Genomic DNA, 20,721 nt, shown 5'->3' on the forward strand with positions numbered 1-20,721 from the left:
TGAGCTTTTCATTATGGGGAACATCTTTATTGCCCAAGAATCCACCTGAGAATGAAATAGCACGGCACAACTCATCCAAAACAAAGCTTATTTGCATCTTTAAACATCTCTGTTGGCATAGGACATGACGTATATACAGCAAAATGTACAGAACATACATTTAAAACTGCCATATCACTGCGCTCATCAAAAAATATGTACCTTATAGTGACAGTACTTTGCATTGAGGAGTAAAATAGGGAGCGCAGCTATTTGTTGAAATGTACTGAGATTCCTTCCTTCCGAGTTTAATCCCTTCATTTAATATGTGCAGAAAAGGACACATTTTCATATAGAACTACTCTTCACACAAAACACACTAGGTTAGCACAGCGCCATCACCAGTTTACCCCAACACCTTGTCGCTAAAAGCAAAAATAGTGCACAAATTTCCTACTACACATCGATTTCTACCATAGAATGGACACAGAGCGCCTCCCAAAATCCAGATTATACAATATGGCAGCCATTTTATTACATAGTTAAAGTTATATCTATGGGTCTACACATCCCTACGACATTATGGATCTTCAAGTTCAAGTACAGACTCCACTTATAATCATGTAGTCTCGATTCTTAATGATATGGTACACGTAGATACCAGTGCTGCAGCAGAGAAGCTAGTAAAAAAATTATCTTACAACGATATCATTTAAAAATCTTAAAAAAATTATCATCCACTGTAATTGCTTTAATCTACTCTGTTATATTAATGCCACAATAGTTAATACAAAAAAAAAAAAAAAACAGCAAAAGAATAGAGCCACTTTTAAATAAATATCACATTACTGTTGTACCGTTGTATTATGACATGTTACGTACTCGTTCCCTGAACAGGAGGCCGGTTATCTTGTTATATGAGACGCTGATAGCTCAGCCCCTCCCGTTTGATCGTCTATATATATATGAATGCAGACACTGGATAGATATTTTTGCAATGCATGATAGAGCAGGGATGCCGGTTATGTGAATGTCTTACAGGCCACGTTATAATGCTGTGGACGTTTGCTGGTATTATTCCATAGTACGAGTCTTTACTCTTTGGCAAGACTTGGGCTACATCCACACTGCTACGTTTTCAAACAACCTCTGTCCACATGAGCCTTTTCACTCCACTAAAGATTTCATCTTTGATAAGATGCCTCAAAACACACATCACGTGACCACTGGGCATATACGTGCTGGTGTTCACAAGAAGGCAAGCGTGCCCCGGTTAGATCCTGCTGGACATACCAATTGTTGCAAATTTCTCGAAAAATATTTTGTCTTCTAATTTAATCTGCACTACAGGGTAAGCTTGTGGTCGATTTTCTATGTGGTGTTCTACACTGGTAGCTGAGGCTAATGCTAAATGTTTTTCTTCTAGGAGGAGGTCATGTGATTGGAGCCTGACCAATCAGCGAAGGCTATGGCATGAAACTCCGAAACACTCTGTTCCTGCTTGTCTATGCTAAAATGCAGTACGGGAGTTTTCAAGCTAAAATGGGGTAAGCAGTGTTCCCAAACTCTCCATTTTAAAACTCTGCAGTAGTGTGGATGCCAGGCGTAACTGAAAACGCAGCAAAGTGGATGCAGCCTTACTGAACCTCTGTTTCCCTTTTCTACACAAAAAAGGCTCTAAATGCACTAGAATGCATATTAACAGGCTTCAAGATGGATGAAATAATCCACAAGGATCTTCAAGTATCAGGTGGTCTTTTGACAAAAGAAGCTCTACTTTTGGCATGTAACTGTAAATATCTCTAGAAGGCGATTTCTCCTGCTTTTACGCTGTCTGGTCATCTGCCATCGGCCTTCGATGCAGCTTAGATTAATGTCACGAAACAGCACAGATGACAAAGGTCCAATGGCGTCAAGACACTAAATGCAAATATGACTGCTTTTCCAAACGCTCACTGGGGGTTGGAGGGGTGTGGCTCTAAAAATATATTCCAGCTGCTTCCTGCAAATTCAAAACCTTCCTTTAAAATGCAAGCTGAAATGGACAAATACATGGCGTCACACCCCACCGTTACCCGTTATCCTTCACTTTGCTGATCACTGTCTCTGCTCAGGTCAGGCCTTGGCCTCCAGCAGTTCGAGGAACAGTTTGTGCATAGGCACGCGGCCATCCTGTTTGATGCTGCAGAAGTGCTGGACTGCGCGGGCGGCCGTCTGACGGAGGAGGGGCAGGGTCATGATCAGTTTGCCGGCGCGTCGAGGGTCCTCCGGGTGGTGGGTGGCCTCGTGATCCTGGAGGGCCCCGTGGAGGACGTCCTGGAGTCTTTGGACTGCCTCTGAGTCCTCGATCTGCATGGAGTCTAGCAGAAGAGATGGAATAAGAATTAAAATATGCTTTAGAACCAAATACACAAGAGTGCAGGTAAATAAAAATGAAAAAAGGTAAGTCAAAGATCCCTGACGATACCTGAGTTGGCGAGTGCGATGGCCTTGAGGACCACAAATTCCTCCTTCTCCAGCCCCATAGTTTTGTACTTCTTCGCCAGTTGCAGGATGGCGTTGTTAAGGTCGAGCAGGCCCGCCAGCTTCGACTGCTCCTCGTCCATGATGTAGTCCTCGGCGTACACCAGCTTGTCCTCCAAGGCCAGCGAGCGGAACACCACTCGCAGGATCAAGATCTCCATCCAGCCGCTCTGCAGTAGACTCATCTGGTCTGCGAGTGAGAGGGAGGGAAACCCTAAAAACAGAGAGGATACAAAGAACCACTTAGAGATACCACAGAGGGTTATAATGAATACATTTTATATATAAATCGGAGGAAATGGCAATGAATAATCGTGATCCATTACGGTGACCAAAACAAACAGTGGAAGGTTAAACACCCGCCTGGATAACTGGTTCGCAGTGTGCTTCCCCTACATAATACATGGTTTGCCCTGAAAGCTAAAGCACTTACGGGCAAAGCGATGGATGAAGCAGATGCAGCTAAATCAAAAGACGACCAAAATGAAGCGTCTTGTTGCCTTAAATAAAACAGTGAATTTCCCTGGTAATGAACATTGTTGGAAGCATGTTGGATAATGTACGTACACAAATCAACAAAATATAAACAACACAAGTCGAATTGCTACACACTATATGTTAAATATCCCGGATAATGCAGAATGTGTTTGTGGCAGAATGATTTATTTCAAGCAAAGGGCAAAACAAAGGACAGGAGTGAACGGGTGGTGGATTTAATCACTCTCTGTGGGACACACCTACTTTGATTGACAATTACACCCCACAGGAGTATGATTAAACTTGATCACCCTCTCCACATAAACCTGCACACACACACACACACACACACTCACATGCACGTTTACGGTAATTAAAAAGATGATTTTACGGAGTGAGGGGGGGAGGGGCTGACGTTTGTGTTTTCTGACACCATCAGTGATTGTTATCAGGATTCGCTGCTCTTTACAATCACCACGGGAACACCAGTGGCCCCCATTTCCCCACTATCGCTCCCTGATTGATTGGAAATGCTGCCTGTGCACGGTTTCATTGGTCGATAGGGATCGGTATTCTGGCACTGGACCATCGATCAGGGACAGGGACCTGTGTGAATGTGTGTGTCTGTGTGTGTGATGGGGCCAGTGTGATGAAATCTCAGGCAATACATTGATTGATTGGAAGGTCATATACGAGTTAAACCCTTCAATAAAGAGAAAAGAGCGTATTTTCCGGAGACCGAGAAAAGGACACCGAGGGCAATGAGGCATGTTGACATTTGGGCAGAATTGCGTTGCCAGCGTTCGTTGTGTCTTATCAACAACAACAACACAAAGCCGCTCTCACACTCACATTCGACGGCCAACTCGCAGCACAGACTAAGGCCAAAAGCAAAGAGGGCAGTTGGTCTTCGGCCAGCTCATCTGCCAGTCTGGCCCTCAGACTTCAGAACACGTCACTGTCAATCTGCCTGATGCGAGCCGACACAGAGGAAGAGGGGGAGCAGCCAGGACAGTAGCCCCGTCACACTCACCTCCCCTCGGGCTGAGAACTCAGATGGCCCGGGCCACTTCGCCTAGGACCCTGGTTCTCATAGCGAGGAGGGCCATGTGCCCTGCCACTCATCCGGAGCCGATGTGACATCGCCATTACGCTGCTAGGAGGGGACAGGGGTCTTTTTTTTTCTGTTTAAATACACATTCTCTCTATGTTTTTGTCTTTTCTGTGTACCTTTGTTTATTTGTCTCTTTTACCGCGTCAACCTGTTTCTTGAATGATGCTACTGTCCCTTTTTGTCAGGTCACTCTCATGTTTCCCACTTCTGTCTTTCTGCTCCTCCCTTTCCTCTCGATCTGCCTCTGTCTTTTTGTTTTAAACTGAATTAAACGTATTTACTAGTTTTGCTTTTGAACACTGTCCCTAGCTCTGTCTGTCCCTATTTCAATTCCTTGTTTAGGCTTTACATATTTATCTCTATTAACTTTTTTGCTATTTTAATATTTTATAGCATCTATTTAAAGCTGTATTATTTACTCTAAATTCATGTGTGTTATAGACCTCTACAGTTTTTGTTTTTATTTCTGTTCAGTGAAGATTTCTTGAATCTTTTAGTTTAAAGTTGTTCAGTCATCATGCAATGTCCTCAGATAAATCTGAAAATTAGCAGCACCCTTTTGAAAATTATTTGTTTTTAGCAATAAAAGAAATATAAAAAAATTAACTTATCCCAAAGTAGATATTTATTATTTTCTTTTTTTATCCTTTATCAAATTTATTTGCCATAAGTCGCCTGATGGACGTTCACCCTTTTGTTGAGTTTTACTTTATTTTTGTGTCATTTTGAAAGTTTGGATAAGATGCGACAATGGACAGTTGGATGAAAACATGTCTTTCCTGTCCCTTCCTTCCTCCCTCCCTCTCCCCTCCTCTCTCCCCCTCAGGTGGGTCTCTGCCTCTCACCGCCGCTCCTCTTCCTCAGCTCAACCCCTCCACTGGCAAAGGGCTACAAATACACCCATCAGTCGGACTCCGTCTGTCTCGTGCACTGACAGTAAAGAGCCGACGAGAGAGGCTGACAGCTACAGCCTGGGGGGGGGGGGGGGACAAGGGGAGGGGGAGGACGAGGAAGAAAGGGGGGGGGGGGTTCTTTTCTCCTCTTCCTTTAAAAAAAAAACCCCAGAAAAGAACAATGGAAATGCTGATGAGGGACACCAGACAAGGACACACACTCCAACAGTTTCTTCATGTCCACTTTGTAGGAAGCAACACAGGGACAAATATAGTACAAACACACACACACACAGACACACACACCTGCTTTGTTTGTTTTGTAAGCATTTCAGAGACAGGACATCAACAAAAAAGCCAGGTGTTTCCCGGGTGGTGTTTTGGGTGTGGATAACCTGGGCTGATAAAGCAGTCAGGGCTTCAGTTGGAGCAAAACACGAAGGGCAGAAATTGAGACAGGAGAAAATGTCTCTTAGTCTTTTTCAACGCTAGAGTTTGAACTATGACGAATTGACGATCAATCATATTGTTTTGGGATTCATGGTTCAAACCCCTATTTATTTCCTCAAAACTCAAAATATTTGGAAACATTGCAGTGGACACTCATTTAAAATGAAGTTCTGTGGATTTGAACAAGGTCCGTTTAAATAATTTAAATAACTGGGACCTCTTCTTCGGACCAAAAAAAACTACAGAAAATACACACAACATGCCTCCAACCTGCTTGTGTGGTGTCATCCACATGTCCGCAAGTCCTAACATTCATATTCGACTCGGAATGGCGTAATTTACACCATGTTATAAGCCTACACAACGAAAAAAAAAAACATACACACTCTCAAGAACTCCCACAAATTCAAGAATCTGCTGCTTTTCTTAGCTTTATAAACTTTTAAAGTATTTCCCGGTATTTCATAAACTTGAATGCTGACTGGCAGATTAACCAATCATGAAGCAACTGTTGATTACAGCACTAACTGGTGATCAATACAAACAAATTGTAATTTAATTGACTGATTAATGAACCAATCCTCTTTGAACTAATACTAATAAACACATGTAGTTTATACACATATATTGTGTGATTAATTCCCCCAAGTCTCCTGTAAGGGCACGGTCACATGACATCGAATGCACAGTGAATATGGTGGGTCTAAGTTCACCAAAGTTGAACTCCACGTTGCGGATTCGCTTGCCGCAGGAAGCTAATGTTTTGTATTCGCTTCCTTGCTCGCACAGATCGGAAGTGATCGGGAGCTGAGGGCTTACTGACTGCATATGTGTCACTGCGCCCAAAGGCAACTCTACTCTTGATCAATCTGCGTCGGAGAGATAATTAGTTTCTTGATTCAGAGCAGCTCACAGGTAAAGGAGATCCTCAAACACACCATGTACAAATAGTGTGGAAAGAGTTTCCGAGTCTCCAAACTAAACCTGTAAACCTCTGCTGCGCCTGCCAACCGCGTCCGACCATCAACATCCCTGCATACCAGCGTTTTAATCCCACTAAGCCGTCAGAATACTCTTCACCTCTCCTTTCCACCCTCTCATCCGAAGTACAAAAAAAAAAAAAAGATCTGGACGTCCCTTCTGCTGCTGCAAGTGTTAGGAGGATTTCCGTAATTCAAACAGCACAGGGAGACGGCTGCATCCCAGGAAATGAATTAAAAGGTCCAGGTGGCCGCTGGTCATCTGGTTGATATATTAGGAGCACACAGTGTTTGGCAAGGGCACGGCACGGCCCGCGCACACACACACACACACACACACACACACACACACACAGAGGACAGACACTGACAGACAACACACAGTTGCACTAACTTGCCCTCCTCTCTCTCCTCTGGGCATCCAGCAAGCATCTTGGCAACCACCCGTACCAAGAATCTCCTCCTCTGATCTGATTATAGACTTAATGGGAGCGAATGTGTGTGTGTGTGTGTGTGTGTGTGTGTGTGTGTGTGTTGGATGTGAGAGCGAACAACTGGACCGCTGACTGACTGACTGACTGACGGAGTGAGTGAGTGACTGAGGACTCCAGCCTGCTGTGGTACCTGGGATGTGTTTGGCCCAGCCGATGTTGACCACCAGCTCCCGGTCAGCCAGGTCGCACAGGGTGGTCAGCGCCTTGATGTCGCTCTCGGGCACAGTGGGGTCCGGCATGGCGAAGATGCCCTCGGGCTCGGCCGCCAGCAGCAGAGACACCACCTTGTTCTCCACCGCGCCGCCGATAGAGACTGAGAGAGAGGACGGATATTTATTATCGTAAACCATCTTTATTGGATCGAAGCAATCTCCACAGGGTCAAGGTGTCATTTAAACGACAGGGAAAGAGAGAAGACACACAACCAATGTATCCAGTCACACAATTTGTACATAAGAACAATATTAAAGAAATGCTGCACTTAAATGGGATTTTTGAGCTGTAAACTACATCATATGACTCTTAATAAGTGCTGGTCTTAATATCATGGGTTGAACATGGCTCATTACGCCACCTAGTGTTTCACATCATCTTGGAATTGAGGGGCCATTGCTTTGGTAGACTCGACCGTTTGAAGAGATCAACACCCACCACCACCAGCGAGTGTTTGTCGGAAACTGAGAAGCTGGGATCATTTTCAAATCTATGACGAAACCAAACCCCCTAAGCCCATCACATCTGCCATTTATAGACGTCCCCCTTCCTCTCCTGCCCCTCCATGTCTGGGGGGGGGGGGCTGCATAGGTGTTTTAGCTGCAGTTAGTAACGCTTCACATCAATGTGATCCAAAGGCATTTGTGAAATTTCGGAAAGAGGCACTTCGGCCCAAAGTTTAACGTCACTTAAAGAGTTAAAACATTCAATACTCTAATGTCCCATCCCAGTGAGACGGGAGTTGATTAAAAAGTTTAGGTTAAAACAAAACCCCGCAAGACTACGTGAAAATGGGACTTGTTTTCTTCTAAACTCATGAAAAGTTGATGTTTTGGAGATACAGGTACCGCACCGACGGGGTTTCCACAGGACCACAGGGTTTAGCCTTTGCAAGTGCAAAGTAGACGCGAAGTTCATCACAGCCAATTCAACACCTCCCACTTCTCATTTCAAATATCTCAGTGGGCTCTGATTTACGCCAGCTCATTAGCAAAGACCGGCCATAAAAATGATTCAGCGCTGTGACAGACAACATCACGGAGAAACATTACTGAACTGTTTGGAACTCACAACACAGATAAAATAAGAGCCTGTCACGTCTGCAATAAACTAATCCATTAAGGTGGGCCGAGTGCTTAACAGTTATGTGTTGCACTCATGTATATGTGCACCGCAGTTAAGATAAAGCTTTGTTTGTGCGCCTACATGTTTTTTTCTGGGGCAGGCCGTTCTGTGGGTGCAGATAGGGGCTGTTCTCTGCATCTATTCTCCGCTTGTACTTCTGTCTGCCGCCTCGCACCCGGTCCAGACGCACACCTACGGAAACACAAACACAGAGGACGTTAATGAGGCACAACAGTACAGCATGTCATATTTAGCCATGCATCCTTTATCTATTATCCTGTAAAGGGGCGAGAGCCAATCCCAGCTGACACTGGGCGAGAGGTGGGTAACATCCTGGACACGTGGCCAGAGTATCGCAGAGTCAATATACAGACAAACCACCCTGGGGCAACTAAGACTCTTTAATTAACCCAACCTCAATCTGCATGTCTTTGGACGGTGGGAGGAAGCCGCTGTACACAGAGAGAACATGCAAGCTCCACACAGAAGGACCCCAGGCTGGATTAGCATGTATCACATGCAAAATAAAAAAATTCAGTAACTTCTTCTTGAAAGAATCTAGTATTTTTTAAATATTAAGAAAAATATGTATTTGATAAAAAAAGGCAAATTAGCAGGCAAGAGTCATAATTCATGATATTTCATCAGCAAAAATGAATAAGGTAAATGAATGACACTTCAGAACGCGGGCTGGAGGAGCCGGGGATTGAACCACCGACCCTCCCCATACCCCTGAGCCACAGTGACTCCAAATAGCACATTTATTGAAACAGTACTTTTCATTTCCGCTTGGGTCTTCGTCAGGTTTGGCGTGCAGGCCCAATGATATTTATTTTATCAGTAAAGACCGTGATGACAGGGAATGGGTCATCAGCCATTGGAAAGAGGTGATGGCCACTCATCTGCTCGCATGTCTCGACGGTCCCAAGGAGACAGAAGGACTCATGTCTGATGTCGGCGCGGCAGCACGCATCCTGTAACACGACACCCGGCTGATGACAACTGCTCATCTTAACGAGAATTGTGGACACCTCATCGCCATGGTGAAGGGGGATTTAAGTGTGTGTGTGTGTGTCTGTGTGTGTGAATAGGTCTGTTCGAGAAGCTGAAAGTCACAGTCGCCAAGTGCTTCTCTAAAGAAAATGCACGTGTCCAGCCGGTGCGAACGTGACTCAGGAAGCCTTTAGTAGTGGTGTTGGGTTACCTGATCTACACAGTGTAAATGGCCATAGTGCCCCTGAATAGATCCATAATGGCACATGCGCCTGTGAGAGACACTCCGGGGGTATTATTTTCCCATTTGACACCTCGCAATGATCCTCCATTCCTTTGAGACGGCAGCCTCCTGTACTTATTCTTACTTACGGGTATTTATGGAGCGCATGCATCAGCGTCCGCGGCATTTAATACCATAATGTCCTTTTAATCAGGCATGTAAAATGTTTTGTGGGGTGGCAGCAGTTTATGGGCAGGTCCTTCGTTCTTTGCGTCGTTGGTTTGTAAAGCAGAATTAGAGGAATTTCCGCTTTATTAATTAATGGATCGTGAACAGAGACAGGAGAGAGGAAGGGTGGAAAGAGGTGCCGGCTCATAACAATGTGATGGTGTGAGAATGAGTGGCTTGTGACCTTTGGTGTAAGCCAGTACAGCCCTTCCATATAAAATGTCATGCTCAGATGTGGTAGGACAGCACACTTCCATGTTTTGACACTCTATGGAAACCTGATTTTTATAAGTCCGTTGGAGGTCTTCACTTTGACATGATGGGGTTGCAGTTTGGCTACAGATCTGTATTTTAGTCTAGGTTTATTAACTGGTTTGAAGAGGGCATGGCTGGTTTACTGTCAGTATAGCTTTCAGAGACTTTTCATGATTGTAGAAAGCCCCAGAAAAAGATACTCAATTGAAATAACCCTAACTCTAATTTAACTGTGGTTTATTGAGTGGTTGTTGGGCCTTGATTGAGGTGTCCACTCCTTTGAGCGCCATTCTAAATTAACTAATTCCGTGACAGAGACTTTATGAATTAGTTGAAAACCTCCAGAAAAAATCTGGAAGCCTAAAGTCCAATGGTCAGACAGTGATTAATCCTGGTAGATAGATAACTAACTAACTAAGACAGCCCAAGAAAGGAAAAGTCACGTGCTGGGGTGCTATGTAAAGTTGCACTAATTGCAACCAAGAAAAATATTACACATTATCAAGAGATTGATTGAAGACGATCTTATTTCCAAATTTTTCTGTGCGTCACATTTGGTTTAGTTATCAGGTTTGATGGGGAAAGAAATGAGTTGGCAGTTCTGGGGTTAAGAGGAAGGATAGAAAAGGCACTGGAGGAGATTAGTGGGGTATTACAGGAGAGATTGCTCAGGTAAACCCAGTGCTCTCTGACCCTCCACCGACACACAAGGGGCAAATAGTAAGTGTTGATTGGCCCGGGTACTTGGCAGGTGTCACTCTGAGGTGTGTAATGAGGGCTGAGGGACTTACTTGTGTGTTGTCATCAGATTTAACGCAAACTGTTGGCAAACACCGGATTAAATCAAACTCCATGATTAGAAAACGTGCGTTTCATACGGGTGTATTTGTGTGTGCTTGGAGCTGACAGTTATTCAAACACACACACACACACACACACACATTAGATCTAAGTGTAACTCTTCACAGTGAAATGTGCTGACAACCAAAAGGCCAAGAATAGCTGCGGTGGATAACAAAACAGACACACACCTCCTCCCTGGTCTTCAATACGGCCCATCAGAGGTCGATAAAGACAGACTACCAAGACGTTGATCTATTTTTTGCCTCTTTCATCACTCAGCCTTCTTCTGAGGGCGTCTGGATGTTCACACGAGGAGCTTTACAAGTTCCCAAAGTGCACATTGTACAGCTGGACATCCGGACGTGGATCCTGACTCATCCAGGATCAGGCGGTCCATTATTGCCGCTGCCACCACCAGCATGCGTTTACTATAAACAATCCCACGCTTCTCAGATATTGCGACAAATGGACGCATGGCGGTCACCAACGCCGGTGTGCGGTCAATTTTTTCCCCGTGCGCAGCTTGTGGTCGGCACATGAAAGGAGATTTGGAAAGTTGGCAGCGAAAAGGACACATAGTACCTCTGTCGGTGTTCTGATGCGTTTCTCAGAATGCAGATTAACACAGCAGGATTATCACACCTGAGACCAAATAGCCAACAGGATGTGGGGATGAGACAAGACGGCGAGACGACGGGAGGAGGCTGTGATTGCTGCACCGACCCCATTTTGTCTAAGAAATATACAATGCAACAATATTTTTTTTTTAAATATTGCACACATTTTGTTAACCTGCACATTTCCCTTAACCCTTTGGAGCGACGGCAACTGGAGAAATGGCCACTAAGCAGGGGTTTAATCAAATCCGGCCTGGGGTCTATATGTCTTTGAGCTGTGTATTTAATATGGCTCTGAGTCCCCCCATTAAAGCTCACGGCTCCTCTGTCTCAGCCTTTACAGCCACCTCTCCTGGGAAGAGGGGGCATTATGAGACACGATGAAGCGCGTTACGAGGGCGCTTACGACGGGAGTTACGAGGGGCAGTTCGCATTTCACGGAGGTCTAGGAATCCCAAAAGGCATCTGGAGGAATTTACGAGGGGGGAGGGACAGCGAAGAGGGTGGCTAGGAGAAGGGAGGACGGGGGGGGGGGGGGGGGAGAGGTGGAGCGGGATGCTATTGATGCCCCTACCCTATTAAAAGCAGCTAATTCAGAAAAAAGGCACACACAAACGAAAAGACACACTCACGATAAAACACAGTGGTGTTTGCATGAATGTGAGCGCAGACTGACGTGTTTAATCCAACTCGTGTGCACAAACTAAACATTCCGTGTGTACAGCCTTCAACGCACACAACAGCAATAAACAGATGCTCCTATGTGTTTAGAAAATGAGTAGGTGGCATTAAAGGATCATTCCAGTTTATTACGACCGGGATCTAATTTTCCGAGTTGTGGCCGTCAGTTTTATCCGTCGTGATCATTGTCACAAAAGTAATTGCCGAGAACTGGGGACACGGCGGCGAGGCTGCGCCAGAGCTCGACAGGCCAAGACAATCAAACAAGCTGTAAACAAGTCCTTGATTTAATGCTGTCTTTTTTTTCATATTTTGTGCCACATAATAATCCTCCCTGTGACAAGAGCTACTTCACTTTTGTGCTGGCACCAACGAAGCACTCCTTCACATATTCTTCATTTAAATCAGGTTTCGAGTTTTAAGTACTTCCCTATAAGCTCGGCGCGCTGGCTTTATCGTTATTGTTCGTCCATTTCTATTAGAAAACATGACATTGTGCGTCTACTATTCTTTTATTGATAGTCGCTGCATATGCATTGGATTTGCATTTGGGCAGTCAGCTTTTTCAATCATTCTCTTGCAATGTGCTATTTTGGTGTGTGTTTGTATTATATTGTGTTCATCTTTGTAAATATAATTACAAGTTTGAGCTCATGACCAGTGCTTTGAGAGGTTGGAGAGCTGGAGGAATTATGGAAGTCCATTCTGACATAAACTCCTATACACGGCTCCAAAAGAGACATATGGTTTGCAGACAATTGTGAAAACTCAATGGTACCAAAAAACCTTTAGAATTAACTGTGCTGTCCAATTTTCCCAATTTGTTATTACACCAACAAGCTGCTGACTTACAGCCAGAAAGCAACTGGCGAGATTTCCTTCCTCTTCGGTGGGTTTTTCTGATCCTGACAACAAATAAAATCCTTCATCTTTACATTTACTATCCCCCAGTCCCACCACAGATAACACACACACGCAGACACTTTTTTATCAGCCCTGTTCCTTTCCTTATTATCCTCTCTCGGCCCCACACAGCAGGCAACAAGTGGCCGCCACAGTAGGAGGTCGCTAATGTTTTCCTTTTTGAGTCACTTCTAAATCTGGACAACAATATGTCACCAGTCAGGCACACAGTCAGACGAGAGGAGCACCTGACCGCTGTGACTGACTCTGTGGAATGTCTCCATGTCGCCCTCGTCATTTCAGATAAAAAATTTCGGATTGTAAAATAGTTTGGTTGGCTGGAGTGTTTTAAAATACGTTACACACTTAGTCATATATATATTTGTCTTTCCCAAAATTATTTTAATCCTATATATATCAATTACTTTTAAATTACTAAATTACTAACTAATGAGTTTAATCAACTTCAAAAACATGTAAACAAAACTTATAATATACATCTCGATTTAAATAGATTAATTTTGTGCAACAACTTGACATAATAAAAATTCTGAGAAACCAACATAAGATTTGTTGTAGGAGCCCCTAGCAACAACTCCCTGGCGTCTGAAGAGTGGCACACACACCTACACACACACACACACACACACACACACACACACACACACACACACACATGCATACACACGCTCACACTGGCAGATTTCCAGAAGTTATTTCTGAAGGAACAGTGGCGAAGCAAAGAGCTGTTAACACGTCGATGCATTGTTGGGCCCTGTTTACTGCACATACACACACCTTCCACACAAATCACAGCTGCCACCAAGGGCCCGGAGTTTAATTGTCAGAAGTTTTAGGTTTCACTGGGGTTTACACAGCTACACTATGTGCCATCGGCGGTTTATCAGGTGAGACATTAGGAGAATCTCAGCTGGTAATCGGGGTATTGTTTCCAGGAATGCACAACAAAGAGATTGGCTGTATTACCTTTCGCCCTCTGCCTGCTTTATCTTAGCCGTCTAAAGAATGAGATTTAAACTTCTGCCAGGTCTACCAACGGATCAATCCTGGGGGGAAAAAGGCAACCCAAACAATATTCCAACCGACGTCTGAGAGTGAGATTAGTGTGTTGCTGACCTTCTCTCAACATGCCCACGCCCAGACATTTCACGAATCGACAGGCCTGGCAGGATTTCCTTCTCCTCTTGGTGATTTCACATTCATTGGACGCTGGGCAGCTGTAATCAATGTTACCTGGAACAGAAGAGAGAATATAGAAACACATGTTTTGAGAATGGTGGTAGAAAATGGGGCAATAATTCAGATTTGTGCTTCTCAAAACACTTTGAGTGTATGGTTCGCTCTGCATTGAATTCCTACGTAATTAGGAGTAATTAGGTGTTGGGAACACACTTTGGCAGCCGACTGAGCAGGTTAAGCCAATAGCATTCAGCCAGGTACAGGCGCTCTCAGCTGCCACCCTCCATCAGAAACAGGAAGCATCTGATGAGCCAGACACTAGATCCGACTGTTTGATCCAACAGCCGCTCAACCCGTTTGCCCCCTGAACCCTGGTACAGTAGCCAACTCCTGGAGGCCTAAACTCAGCCTTCCCCTGCCAGGTCCTCGACCCGGGGCCGCGAGCCAACACCGCACAGGATGCAATCCCTTCGGAACACACTCCCACTGCTCCCCTGCTGCTAATGCACGCACATTCAGCGCCATATAGGTTATCGGAGGCTTTAAAGTCCAAACTCAAACATGTTGACTGTATACACGACACGCCGGAAGTTTAACTGCATATCAGCTGTTTGCAAACAGGTCTTATTTAAAGCCTTCGTGCAGTTTGAGAGGTGGAAGCTTTGAGCTAACTGATCGGGCTTGTTTATACCAAAACAGACGCTCATGGTCCGACTGCATCTGCACCGTGTTGCTCGAAAAACAGGTTTACACGATGCAGGGAGGCCTCATCAGCCACGTCCAACAAACTCTGTGAACCAAGCGTAAAACACGGCAGGTTTCTCTCTCACCCTGGATGGTCCTCTTGAAGAACGCCTTGCAGGCCTCACAGGACGCCACGCCGTAGTGGTAACCTGAGGCCACATCACCGCACACCAGACACAGCCGCTTGGCCACCGAGCCCAGCATGAACTCACACTTCACTTGGGCCTCTTCTTCAATGAACCTCCTGGATGAGAGAAACAGGAAGACAAGTGCTCTCATTTGACACCTTCAATGGAGCAAAAACACACAAAATATGGGATTGACACGCTGTAAACACCAACCTGTTTGTTCCTCCATTGTTGGCCAACGGCGCCGTGTGACCGTAGAGGCTGGGGGAGTCCAGCGCATTGCTGTGACCGAGGACCTTATTTGTCAGGGGCCCGTAGCTGGAGTTTGTATCCGACGAGGAGCTTCCCGGGCTGGGCTGGGCCGGGCTGACGTCTCCCTGGGAGCTGGGGCTCGGGCTGGAGGGCTCACACTTTATCGAGGTGGGACAGGTGGGGTCCAAGCCCCTCACTGACATCCTGCCCAGGTGTCTGCAGTGGGGAAAAGAAGATATGAGATTGCGTGCGCACCTTCTTGTAAAAGATATTCACGATGGCAAGAGAGGCTTTCAGGTCAGCTTTCCATAATGAGTCACCTTGGTCCAGTCATTACAGTAATATTAATGGCCGGTAGTTCCGGCCTGTGGGCTGTGATTAGTTTTATTAAGTCAGGCACCATTTGCACAGATAGTAATCACGTAAAGTAATAAGCAGCTTAGAGAAATCATTATCATTAATTTACGGCCTCATATGGGCCTTTTCAAAAAACAAACAGAACTACACCGGCTCAGAAAGCTCAGCCCTTTAAGGGCAACCATTCCACCTCCACCTCTCCGTCTCTTCATGCCTTCATCTATGCATCCAGTCGTCCCGGCCTTTTCTAAACCAGCCGTTTGTGATTTCCCACATATGCAAAGCTGCTGTGCATTACACTGCTTTGTTTTCAGAGAAGTTGACTGCTTAAGCAAACCTAGGCAAATAAACCAAACCTGCAATCATCCGCACGATTCTCACCATTATATTCAATCCAAACAAACTCGTCTCTCGCCCTCTGCTTTTTCTCCGCTCCCTATTGTCTCTTTGTGTCAGTTACTCGTCTGTCATCGCCTGTCAAACGCTACAACAGTTAGCAGTTAACTCTTTTATTGTCGGAATATCTGGAGGCATCGGACGAGTGAATTCAATGAGACGAGAACAAACGCTTTTGCACTATAACCATAACATTTTCAGCGCCATTTCATTTACATGGCAAATCAAAAAAAATTCCCTCCCTCTGTCACAAGAAGAAGAAAGACATCTGAAACCAGCTGAGTCGTGCGGCGGGCTCGCAGGCATGTGATCTGCCCCCCCCCCACCCCACCCCACCCCACCCCACAGACACACATCATGGTGTCAGACGTTCGCGTGTGGACGTTAAAATAAAAATCATAGATGCTACAAGTTCATTGCACACAAACACAAACACACATACACACACGCACACACTTACAGACACATTTTAAAGCATGCGTCTTCATAAACACCCCGACACATACTTGTAGTCGCCAGGCCAACTTTAAAACCCCCTGCTGTCTCCCTCCCTCTCCATGTCTGTCGCACGCGCCCACATGCAGAGATACTCAAACCCCACACACACGCAAACACACAGTGACCGCACACCACTATACGTCTCCCCAATCTAATCTCGGTTCGGTGACGTTGACGTCCGAGTCGGTCTGCTTCCTGCCATGTAAATCGGCGCTCTCTCAGCCACCAGTCATTTGGTAGGCAAAGACACTGGCTGCTTTTAACCACCCCCTGAGTAAACCATGGTCACGCGCTCTTGACCCCTCTACAAACCCACAAAAGACAGACAGGCAGACACACAATAAGAGACACACTGATAAGAAGCAAACGTATGTATAGGAAAACCAAGCAGCTCAAGACATCGAAACTGTGTAAATGTACGTTTTGGTCACTTTACAGACCCTGAAAAACAAAGCTCCAAACCGAGAAGTGACATGTCTTCCCCTTATAAAGGTGTTAAGGTGAAAACGTTTGCAAACTTTGAATTATTTGCACACATGGAAACATTAGCATTCAATTGGAGACATGTTTCTGGTCCCCTGCCAAAGGTAAGTCGGACGTGGAGAGGACAAAATAGTCAAAAGGCTGAGCGTGAAACACTTCTCACTTCTCAGTGGTCGCCATGTTGGTGACGTTACGGATGGGCAAGGACAAACACGCAATTTTCAAACTTGGGTCATTTGTTGCCAGGAAGAAAGACATTGCACAGAATGCGGCATAGTTTAATGTTGTGTTAAACAGGGGGAGGGGGGTAATATGTTAATATGTACGAATTTCCAGTAAGTGGACACCCTATCGAAATTCACCTATAACACATGGAAGTGTACCAAGTCCCTAAATGGCGACAGAGTAATATTCACTCTACAAACAAAGCTAGAAACTTTCCAAGTGGCTGAGGTGTTGCTTTCATCAAGAGAAGATTCAAGTCTTCTGCCCCCCAACCTGAATCGTCATCAACCAATGAAACGGCCTCATGATGCCATTTGCTCCGTCGCTCCCTCCCTCCATCTTCATTTTCTCCAATCCACTTTGAAGACCATAAAAACAGTACAGTGAAGAGATTTCAGTTTCCTTTTAAAATGACTCACTGGTGCCCTTACTGCCTCTCAATCACGGCCGTCAATAATGCCGTGTCAAGTGTGACAGGTGCGGAGTGAGATATACTTTGTGCTCACCCATTATAATGCATCAAGGGGAGGCAGAGGAGGGGGGGGGGCGGCGTTGAGGTTCTGCCTTCATAATGAAATGGCATTAGAGTCGGTGGGGGGTGGGCGATCAGATGTGATGTGATATTCACTGTGACAGATTACTAATCTACAACTCCACATCAAAGCCCATCGAGGGACCGTGGCTGCAGCCTCACGCAGCGCAGACGAACCCGAGCGGGAGTTGTGCGTCTGGGTGTCTGCGGATTTGTCAAAGTGATCATACCTTGCTCCCTTTGTGCGCCAGTATCCAACACAAGTCTAATTGCACCTCGGCAACAAAGGCCAAGATGCAGCGTGAAACGACGAGGGGCGAGGCGGAAAGGGGAGAGGCGTGGAGGAAATCACAAGAGAGGCAGACAGAGAGAATGAGTGTCGAGAAAGTGGGGAAGGGAGGGAAAGAAAGAGAGAAAAGGAAAGGGGCAGTCCTGTGGCTCATTAACCTGAGGGTGTCGAAAGAGAAAGGGAGAGACGGCAACACTCACTTTCAAATGAGCGGAGTCATAATGCGGACAATGACCCACTGGGAGGGAGGGAGGGAGGGAAACAGGGAGGGAAAGAAACGCACAAAATAGGAGGGAACTGACCAACACATATAAATAAAATGGGAGTGAAGGCAAATCTAAACCCGAACTAAAAGAATAAGTGACAATAAGACACAAAGATTCCACCTGCAAACTGTTGAGGACTGAACTTTTGGCTCAACCTCTAATCCAACCCCGAGGAGCAGTTATGTAGGTCAGTGGGGTCTGAGTTTTTCTCCTCTTTTTTTTTTTTTTTCAACTAATGAGCCAGTAGGAGATGAGCAGGGATCAGTGGCACCCCCAGCCTGCTGTAAGAGCCTTAGCCAGGCTTTGGACGAAGCTGTTAGCCGGGAGCTGAGGTGCCTGCGACTGGAGCGGGGCCCGCAGGCTCTGTAAACATGGATAGCGTGCCATACAGGGGGATCATCTGCAGCCGTCACCGCCTTTTCCTCCTTTTCTTTATCTGGTTGCATCTGTCACCGGCAATCAGCCGACGGGCGCATCCAAATGTCTACTCGGCTTGTGGCTTCCTTTTTTCAGTTTTTTTTTTGGGGGCCCTCGTCAGTTTCGCACTGTCCTCCCCCGGTAAAGTACATTTTTGAATCCTGAAACGCTCGATGAGCTTTTGTTCCCGTGAGGAAAGCGTGATTATGGCACCGCTGATAAAAGAGCAGCCGTGATGATGGCTTTTATGATTACAGTGAAGAGAGGCAATCAAAAAAAGAAAAAGGTAGTTTCTGGGTGATCACACAGCCGCTTTCACATCTTTTCACAGGCTTTCGTTTTTTGCTTTGTAGTTTTTAGTTCGAGTCGCCATTTCTGCCGGGGGAAGATTTCTTTGGATGAGCTAGGCCAACCTCCCCCCCGGTTGTACCCTCTTGCCATCACTATCAACAAACAAACAAACAAACAAACACTCTGAACAATGACAATTGTAAGTAACGCATACAAACCTCCAACCCCCCCCCGGGAAATTTCTAATTTACATTTAGTTGCACCTCAGCAGAGATAAAACACACGGAGAAGTATTCAGGAACAATGTTGATCATCTATTAGTAGTTGGAGACATTAATTAAGCAAACCTGCCAAACACTATGCAGTTTCACGAGATGTTGCCAAAAATGATGACAAGATAAAAGAGTCTATTAATATCAAGATAAATGTCACATTATTATTTCTGTTAAATTGAAAGACACCTTTTTGCTCCTGAGTGAAGGTGCTGGTTTCAAAATCTTCTTTATGGGCAGACAATGACGATTTGATTTTGATGCAGCAATTATAATAATTGTATCCCTCTTAATAAATTGATATATTAGACTTTTGTTGTTTTTGTTGCAATAATTATTCATATTTTATTGCGTAGCCCGAGTTGTGAGAATTCTTCCTTCACTGCAAACTGAATATCTCCAGGTTTTGCACAGCTGGTCGGATCAAATAAGTCACTTAAAGACATGACCTTGGGCTTAATAAAAATAAATGAGATTTAATTCAGATTTCATGATCAATAGAGTGAATCATTAGGAATCAATAGATTAATTAATGATGAGTAAATATCATCAGCAGTAGGACAGCGTAGAGCTGCAAGAACTAGGAAAAGACCTTAAACTCCTCTGAAGGAAACAAGGAGACAGTAAATCATAATGACTGAAGAACGAATATTGTAAAAATAGAAAATGATGATACAGATAAGTTCTCTCTTTGAACACTTTTAGATTTTTGTTCTCCGTCACGCTCTTATCAAACTGAAATCTCACACCTCAAGTCTCCTGCGTGATAAATACTTGCCGGAGTTTACACAGATGTGTCAGGCATGGCTATAAACCCACTGATACACAGCAATACAGAATATCTGAAGTATATTATGAGACTAAAGTAAACACACACAAAGACCACACATCACAGAGGAGCTGTCAGTCATCGATACTGAACCTGTGAGACACTGGCTCAGGTGAGAGTGCTCCCATCATCCTCTGTGGAGTCAACGAGAGAGGACTTACTCTGTGTCAGAGTGGTAGGTGAAACACTCTGGGAGGTAGAGGTCGACTAGATCCATGTGCACTCTGCCACCATGCCCTGGACAAGAGAGAAAGGTTGTGTCCGGGGGGGACGTCCGCTTCTGTCCTGACTTCTCTTGATCTCCTATCTGGTCTCTGCTCCTTCTCCTCTACAGCCTCTGCTTTTCTCACTTTCTCTTGATTCTGAATCCAAACTTTGTCTCCATCTACTGCCCTCTCTCTCTCTCTCTCTCTCTCTCTCTCTCTCTCTCTCTCGTGCTGTATCCCACTGTCTCCCTGTCCTCTTACCACTCGCACTTCTCACTAGCAGCCTCAGGCCAGCTGTTCCTCTTTGAAGTCCGGTCTGTTGTGACAAGGGTCTCCCAGCAATGC

At 45.2% G+C, this 20,721-nt stretch overlaps 1 protein-coding gene across 1 annotated transcript; it reads right to left on the reverse strand.

Moving 5' to 3' along the window:
* LOC128460558 (estrogen-related receptor gamma) lies at positions 1-20,721 on the reverse strand. The gene is made up of 8 exons (XM_053445795.1): positions 20,332-20,721; positions 15,277-15,531; positions 15,022-15,179; positions 14,129-14,245; positions 8,330-8,440; positions 7,041-7,223; positions 2,447-2,716; positions 1-2,339 (listed from the first exon to the last, which is right to left on the reverse strand). The coding sequence occupies exons 1-8, from the start codon at positions 20,385-20,387 to the stop codon at positions 2,095-2,097; spliced, it is 1,395 nt and encodes a 464-aa protein (XP_053301770.1). The 5' UTR covers positions 20,388-20,721; the 3' UTR covers positions 1-2,094.

Source organism: Pleuronectes platessa, chromosome 17 (assembly GCF_947347685.1).
Source record: "Pleuronectes platessa chromosome 17, fPlePla1.1, whole genome shotgun sequence".
NCBI lineage: Eukaryota > Metazoa > Chordata > Actinopteri > Pleuronectiformes > Pleuronectidae > Pleuronectes > Pleuronectes platessa.